The sequence below is a fragment of the Salvelinus alpinus genome, chromosome 35 (genome assembly GCF_045679555.1).
Source record: "Salvelinus alpinus chromosome 35, SLU_Salpinus.1, whole genome shotgun sequence".
In the NCBI taxonomy this organism is placed as follows: Eukaryota; Metazoa; Chordata; class Actinopteri; order Salmoniformes; family Salmonidae; genus Salvelinus; species Salvelinus alpinus.
The window spans coordinates 24871430-24879362 of NC_092120.1; the positions used below are offsets into that span (position 1 = coordinate 24871430).

At 40.9% G+C, this 7933-nt stretch overlaps 1 protein-coding gene across 1 annotated transcript; it reads left to right on the plus strand.

The window, feature by feature from the left end:
• The first annotated feature begins 907 nt into the window (after positions 1-907).
• Positions 908-6784, plus strand: LOC139564239 (endothelin-2-like). Its single transcript, XM_071383591.1, has 5 exons — positions 908-1132; positions 3285-3435; positions 3815-3928; positions 5257-5322; positions 5465-6784. The coding sequence occupies exons 1-5, from the start codon at positions 1075-1077 to the stop codon at positions 5553-5555; spliced, it is 480 nt and encodes a 159-aa protein (XP_071239692.1). The 5' UTR covers positions 908-1074; the 3' UTR covers positions 5556-6784.
• The last annotated feature ends 1149 nt before the right edge of the window (positions 6785-7933 follow it).

The following is a 7933-nucleotide window of genomic DNA, read 5'->3' on the forward strand; positions in this document are numbered from 1 at the left end:
ATAAACTTTGATTTGATATGTATATATATATTATCAAACATTTCTAAAAACTGTTTTTACTTTGTCATTATGGGGTATTGTGTGAAAGCTTGATGAGGGGGGAAAAAACAATTTAATACATTTTACAATAAGACTGTAATGTAACAAAATGTGGAAAAAGTAAAGGGGTCTGAATACTTTCCGATGGCACTGTAGACCCAAAACTGCGTGTGAATGAAAATCTTATTCTGTGGCGCACGCCTGGCCTAGTGGTAACACTTCCAGCAGTATTCAAACAGTACATGTTACAACTGCAATCATCTGCACTGCCTAGACTATAAATAAAGCTTGAGAAAATAAGTAGCGTATGGAGGGTGGAATTACACTTAAATAATATTCAACACCCCATGGGGAATTAATTTGATCTGTCAATCAATCCCGAAATGAGTCAATTGTCACCCAATGCACATCTGCACATCTGCTCCACCACCACATGCCATCACCATCTGCCAACTCCCCTTTATTGGATAACATTCCCCCTGAACATTGTTTCCACGGCACCCTGGCCTTCCCTTGCAGACTACATGCAAAGCAGGCAATCAGGAACCATCTCTCTCCTTTTCCTCATGGTCTTCCACTCCCTCCCTCCCTCTCCCTCCTTCCCTCCTACCCTCCCCCTCAAGGCTCTCGCCATATGTCAAACATCACTCAAAATATGACAGAAAAAGTATATGTCACACAACCAAATTGCATGTGGAAAGTGAATGCAACATGCTACAGGTGATAAGTGAACTGTTGTCTGTCCAGTGACCTGCAGGTTGGGGAGTTGTGTTGGGGTGGAGTGAACATAGATTCCTGGAATTTTCAGCAGAGGCTCAAACCCTCTGGAGGAGTTGTGTAACATTGTAGCAGCAAGGGGCAGGGCTTCCAGTGTGACATCATGGGGAAAGAGAACTATAAGTTGAGGGCCACCGCTCAGACACCTGCAGACAAACAGGCAAGCAGCAAAGCAGAAGACAGCTGGGATAATTTGCCAAAGCGCATTTAAGGATATTACACTTCACCGTGAGCTCTACAAACAGACCAACAGCAACCATGTCAGCACACGCCAGCCTGCTCCTTCTCATCACCGTGTGTGTGTCCATGCAGGAAGGTAAGTACTACAGCGCTATTATTATAATAGGATTTAGGATTTTGTTATTTCCTCCACAAGCCAACATAGACTTAATCATGTCATTGAAGCGTTGAAAAATAATGGTCAAGTGTCTTCCACTGATAATTTTCTGAATGCATAACTAAATACAAAATATCATAAAAATATTATTTTGGAATGACGCACTATACAAAAAAATATGACATTGTATTGAGGTTCTATGCTACTGTCTTGCATCAACAAAACACTAGCTGACTTTCCATTTAAACGAATTAATATCCCTATAAAATGGTGACATGGTGCAGCATCGACTACATGTTTTTCATTGTCTAGAGCAATGTAAAGACTTACTCATAAGCACACTCATTAAATTCAGTGACAAGATATACAAAGCAACAAAGAGACACGTTTCAGCAAGCCCCGTTCCAACTGTCACCTCATCAATGGAGATTTATCGTTAACACATTAAGACCAGTGTTGAATCTCACTTCAACCTTGCTGACTAGCTCAGGGGTACACATTCTCAAAGGTGGATTATCTAGGAGAACCTCTTCATCTCACACAGCAAATGGATTATCTTGTATTTGAGTGACCTTGGTTGTCAAAAGCACCTTAAACTTGAACTTGTGAGAGCATGACAATGTTTGCTTGCTGGTTGTAGACTTGTCATTGTACAGTCAGAAAATACCAGAGGATGTGTTTCTCCATACTCTGGTCATCTCTGTATAGGGACAAATGAGATGTTATGACTCCACTGTGTCAATAAAGAGGTGAAGTTTCCTCTAAATGTCTGGTCCTTCACTATTTGAATGTTTGAACAGACAGATAACAGCGATTATAGATGATTACTAGTTTTCCACGGAAATGATTGATTAGACTGGTGTGATAGATCAAGGAAAATAGCTGAGTACCGGTAATAATACACTTGTCTAGTGTCCCTTTATACTGTTGGCAGGGTTGGGGAGTAAGGGATTATAATTTTTTTAAACTGTAATCCATTACATTACAAGCATTAAAAAAAAAAATGTAATCAGATTACAGACACTTTTGAAAAACTAGATGACTACTTTGAGGATTACTTTTAAATTCAGAAAGGATGTTTGGTGGAAAAAATATTTGACACTTCTGTTTTCTCAATGGCATTCAAATCAGCATTGAAAAAAGGCGCAAATGTAAATTTGTTCCACCTGAGTGAGTCTGACCACAAGTCAGAGACCACTACCACTCCATCAAATGTGTTTGATGGATCGCGGGAAAAGAGAACGAATAGGCTTTTGTAGGCTACAGTCTAAGCTTTCCAATAATGCGATTGCTGTCGGCATCCAAAGATTATCCAACTTGAATAAACGCTTGGAGGTACCAAAACAGAGGCCGGGCGATTGTTTGGTTATTGTTTCATCTGTGGATTTGCCCTTTAACCAACTGCATATTATCAAGATATCAAAGTGTCAACAACAAAAAGGTCAACAATAGGCCTATAGCAAATGCAGCATATGGCATTCATTTTTCACAGGTAAATAGTACTTTTCAGAATTGCTCAAAACATGCCATTTAATGAGCGCAGCATTTATTTTTCAACTCGAATCAATGACCACAATCAGTACTCCATGACAACAAAATCATGAACAACAGAGTAAGGCTGGCTAATAGGTCCTTAGTTTTGGGGCTATGCTCAGGTAAAACAATTTGGCCAATCAATACTTCCATATTTCCAAGTCCTATTCTTGATGATCAAGGGGTATAACGTTTATTGGAATGACTGGAATTCTGATAGACTTTGGTTTTTAATGTAAAATTATAATTTAATCATATTATTATATGTAGTTGAAAGCGATGGGTTAGAAGAATTCTACATAATCAACCCATAAAGTAAAATTGAACATCCTTATAAACTTTAACATTGATTTATCCTGCAATAGATGTCGTTCAATTGGTAACATGCATTTTTGTCTTCTTCTAATGTCTCTTAAGGGGAAAGTAATCTAAAAGTAACGGAACGTAATCAGATTACGTTACTGAGTTTGGGTAATCCAAAAGTTACGTTAATGATTACAATTTTGGACAGGTAACTAGTAACTGTAACGGATGGTGGATTGTATGGTCTTGATGCACCAGGATTGGTTTCTAAGCTATATCCATGTCTGTCATGTAGGTTCTGGACATCCACTGTCAGAGAGGCCTAAGTCCAGTGATCTGGCTCCACCTCACAGAGTGCGGACCAAACGCTGTGCCTGCAACAACCAGCTGGACTCTGAATGCCACTACTTTTGCCATCTCGACATCATCTGGGTCAACACACCAAGGTGGGCACACACACCTCACAGAAGTATATACATTCTTAGAGCGAAACAGATGCACATACACTTACTTACACTACACACCATCAAGTACGTCAAACAAATACCTACTCAGCTTTGCAGACATATACTTGAGCAATTCACTTATGTGGGTCAATTACGTCCCTGTGTGATGATATCAACATTATCGATCAACATTAATATTTGCACCGTTTTTTTATTTTAGCTAGTATCAATATGACATTATTCTGGCAATCATCCCTGTCTGGCATCACTGCATTTTCATTTTATTAATGCCAAGGAACAAAGTCTATAAACATTGTGGTTATATCTTGAGGGTCACTGATAAAACTGATATTCCCTTTCTTTCTTTCCCCTTCTGCAGTAAGACCACTGTTTACGGCTTGGGCAGCCCTCTGTCACGTCGCCGTAGGGCCGCCGGTCGCTGTGTGTGTGCAGACTCTGACGACCACACCTGCATCAGCTTCTGTCTGGACAGGTGAGTTGGGGTCAAAACAAGGGCCAAGACGCCATCACACACACACCACCACCGCAGACAGACAGATACTCAGTCACTGTGGAATGTATTACTTTTATTAGTCAGCCATTTGAGTACACAGAACAATAGGGACTCCCCGTTGGAGCTCTTCAAGGTGCACAAGGCGTGGTGGTCTGAGGACATAGCTCACTTCTCTGGGATGCTATTATTAGCTTGACGGAGTGTTATTGTGTGTATCACACAGGCGTTCCCTCTCACAGTGGAATGAATCTGCACCACAATGTTACGGAGTGCCCGAGGGGGCAGTGTAATCCCAGGCTGCTCTAGCATCCCCACCGCATGTTTTGATTGGCTGAAGGGACAGGGGAGTGAAGTGTGTAGGAGTCTCAAGCATTGAAAGGCTGAGTTAAGGATTAATGGTTCCTAAGGATGATAGAGAAACAAATACAGGCACCTAGAGACACCCAGAGACTCATTGCACTCATTGTTCCTCATTGGGAGAGACATAGGGGCTGTTTTTCACTTAGGGACAGATAGGGCTCTATTCAATCCGTTACGTTACAGCGGGATTGAAATTGAAAGGCAATAGCGGAGACTGCATTCACGGTAAACGCTGCATACAGTATGTTCGGCTCAATCACAAATGACCTTGACATTTCTAGCGCGCAGTCTGTAACACTTCAGCTATCCAGATTGAATAGAGCCCTTAGAAATTATATTGTAAAGGCATTATTGTTTGGTCTATGACCTTGCAATGATGTCAGTAAAACTTTTAGTGTACAATAAAGTACAATAAAGTTGTCTTTAGATTGCCAAATTGGCAAAAAAAAAATGATTTATTTGTCACGCGCGCAGAATAGAACAGGTGAAGTAGACCTTACAGTGAAATGCTTACTTACAGCCTCTAACCAACAGTGCAATTTTTAAGTAAAAAATAGGTATTAGGTGAACAATAGATAAGTAAAGAAATAAAAACAACAGTGAAAAATAACAGTAGCAAGGCTATAACAGTAGCGAGGGGTATGGTTAAAGTGACTATGCATATATGATAAACAGAGAGTAGCAGTAGCGTAAAAGAGGGGTTGTAAATTCAGGCTGTAACACAACAAAATGTGGAAAAAGTCAAAGTGTGTGAAAACTTTCTGAAGGCACTGTATCTTATCACAACAGTAAAAGTCCACCAAAATTCACGGTTCGCAACACTGAGGCAAATTGCTGTGTCATTATATGGTTTATTCCATAGCTTTTGGAGAACTCTTTCACTGATCACCGTTTTATGATGTCATGTTTAAAATGTCTGCCCCATCTCTCTCTCTTCTTGTGTGCAGCTCAGATAACTATTCACCCCAGAGTGCCATTAAGAGCTCCCGTGCCAACCTGTTGACTTTCCTTAGGTGAGTATAAATAAGTCCTGGAACAGCTGTTTGCTATTCTGGTTATCAAATTAAGCGTAGGCTGTACACAGAATTATTTCATATTGTACCACAAGATGACCTTTGTGATTATGTTGCTGACCAGTGTCTCTTTCCTCCATAGATCTATGGTCAGAGCCTCTGAGAGAACCAGGGGATGGGCCTTCCCACCCAGGAAGGAAGCAGCCAGGGCCCCTGGGCTTGATGAGCGCTAAACGACATGGCATGGCAGACAGAGTGAGGAGAGAAGAGTGAGCACCAGAACAAATGACACTCCTCCAACATGGAGAGGAGCAGAACAAAGGGCTGCTGGTAGAGAGATGTGTCACATGCAGGAAGGCCACAGACCGGTGGGACTGCCTGTCTGTTTGTCGGTTTGCACACATAAATTGAGGTTGGAAAACAAAATGTGACAGAGGCCTGAAGACAGAGAATGCTAGATCTGTCTTGAGGGATGGATCAAGCATGATGCATACAGGCTATTTGTGCAGCAAAATATTTATGTTAGGGGCAGGAGGGACAAGGGTGGTCCATGCTACTGGCAGACTCTGGCCAGGTAGCCGTAAAGGAGAGAACACTTGATGTGTGTATGCTGGCTGTCTGTGTTCAAAACAGTGGCAGACCATTGCTGTCATGATGGAAAGAATGTGACAGGGAGAATATGACTGACAGGCTACTGATACGATCATCAAAATGATGTATGCGATAACCACTGTGTTTTTCTCTTTCTTTTGCCTAACATATTTAATCTCTCCATTATTTGATTGTATAATAACAACATATTATGATTGCTATGCAGGTTATTCATCAGGGAAAATGACTGAGGTCATTTAAAGGTGCAATGTTTAGGGTTATACACTTAGTGTACAAAACATTAAGAATACCTTCCTAATATTGAGCTGTAAAGTTGACTGGATGTCCTTTGGTGGTGGACCATTCTTGATACACATGGGAAACTGTTGAGCGTGAAATCCCAGCAGTGTTACAGTTCTTGATACAAACCGGTGAGCTTGGCACCTACTACCATACCCCATTCAAAGGCACTTAAGTCTTGCCCATTCACCCTCTAACTGGCACACATATATAATCCATGTCTCAAATGTGTCAAGTCTTAATAATGATTCTTTAACCTGTCTCCTCCCCTTCGTCTAGAATGATTGAAGTGGATTTAACAAGTGACATCAATAAGGGATAATAGCTTTCACCTGGATTCACCTGGTCAGTTTATGTCATGGAAAGAGCAGGTGTCCTTAATGTGTTGTACACTCAGTGTATATGTGTGTATGGGTGGGAGTAAAAAATACATAACATTGAAACACACGATATGGTATATCATTGACTATTTATTCAATTCTTGAGATTTTGATTTAGACCACTTCTGTATTGAGTGACTGTGTGAAGCAGTGTGTAGTAATAAACAAATGAATGGTTGAATTATACAAAATACTTGCCTGACTCTCCTTATTTGACTGCTTTGACTAGATGATGAACTCTATGTTTACATACAACACAGTGTAATAGGTCCGTTGCAAATTGTCTGATGGGTCAAGGAGTGCAGCCGGAATGGACTGGTTTATAAACCTGCAAACAAACATATTATAAAGGGAATGTGAAGGGACAAGGAATTGCACCAAAGTCACATGTGGCCAATTCTCCTGTGTTGTTATTGTTTTATGGTGTGGTACAGAACACATCTAGCCCGTGGGATAAGAGACAGTAGGCATATTCAAGTTGCCTGGATTTAAACCGTTTTTTCCTGGTGTATACTTGGGACAGAAAAGGAAACACCTAATAAGCAATGACTGAGCACATTGAATTTGCTGAATCATATAAATTATTATCACTCCACATCATACTATTTTTTTTTTCATTTTTCATTTCACCTTTATTTAACCAGGTAGGCTAGTTGAGAACAAGTTCTCATTTGCAACTGCGACCTGGCCAAGATAAAGCATAGCAGTGTGAACAGACAACACAGAGTTACACATGGAGTAAACAATAAACAAGTCAATAACATGGTAGAAAAAAAGAGAATCTATATACAATGTGTGCAAAAGGCATGAGGTAGGCAATAAATCGAATAATTACAATTTAGCAGATTAACACTGGAGTGATAAATCATCAGATGATCATGTGCAAGAAGAGATACTGGTGTGCAAAAGAGCAGAAAAGTAAATAAATAAAAGCAGTATGGGGGGTGAGGTAGGTAAATTGGGTGGGTAGTTTACAGATGGACTATGTACAGCTGCAGCGATCGGTTAGCTGCTCGGATAGCAGATTTTTAAAGTTGTTGAGGGAGATAAAAGTCTCCAACTTCAGAGATTTTTGCAATTCGTTCCAGTCGCAGGCAGCAGAGAACTGGAAGGAAAGGCGTCCAAATGAGGTTTTAGCTTTAGGGATGATCAGTGAGATACACCTGCTGGAGCGCGTGCTGCGGGTGGGTGTAGCCATCGTGACCAGTGAACTGAGATAAGGCGGCACTTTACCTAGCATAGCCTTGTAGATGACCTGGAGCCAGTGGGTCTGACGACGAACATGTAGCGAGGGCCAGCCGACTAGGGCATACAGGTCGCAGTGGTGGGTCGTATAAGGT

Excerpts from the sequence above, each read along its gene's own strand:
- LOC139564239 (XM_071383591.1), top strand. The coding sequence starts at position 1,075 with ATGTCAGCACACGCCAGCCTGCTCCTTCTCATCACCGTGTGTGTGTCC. Across the intron at positions 1,133-3,284 it reads GTGTGTGTCCATGCAGGAAG|GTTCTGGACATCCACTGTCA; the intron begins GTAAGTACTACA and ends TCTGTCATGTAG. Across the intron at positions 5,323-5,464 it reads AACCTGTTGACTTTCCTTAG|ATCTATGGTCAGAGCCTCTG; the intron begins GTGAGTATAAAT and ends TTTCCTCCATAG.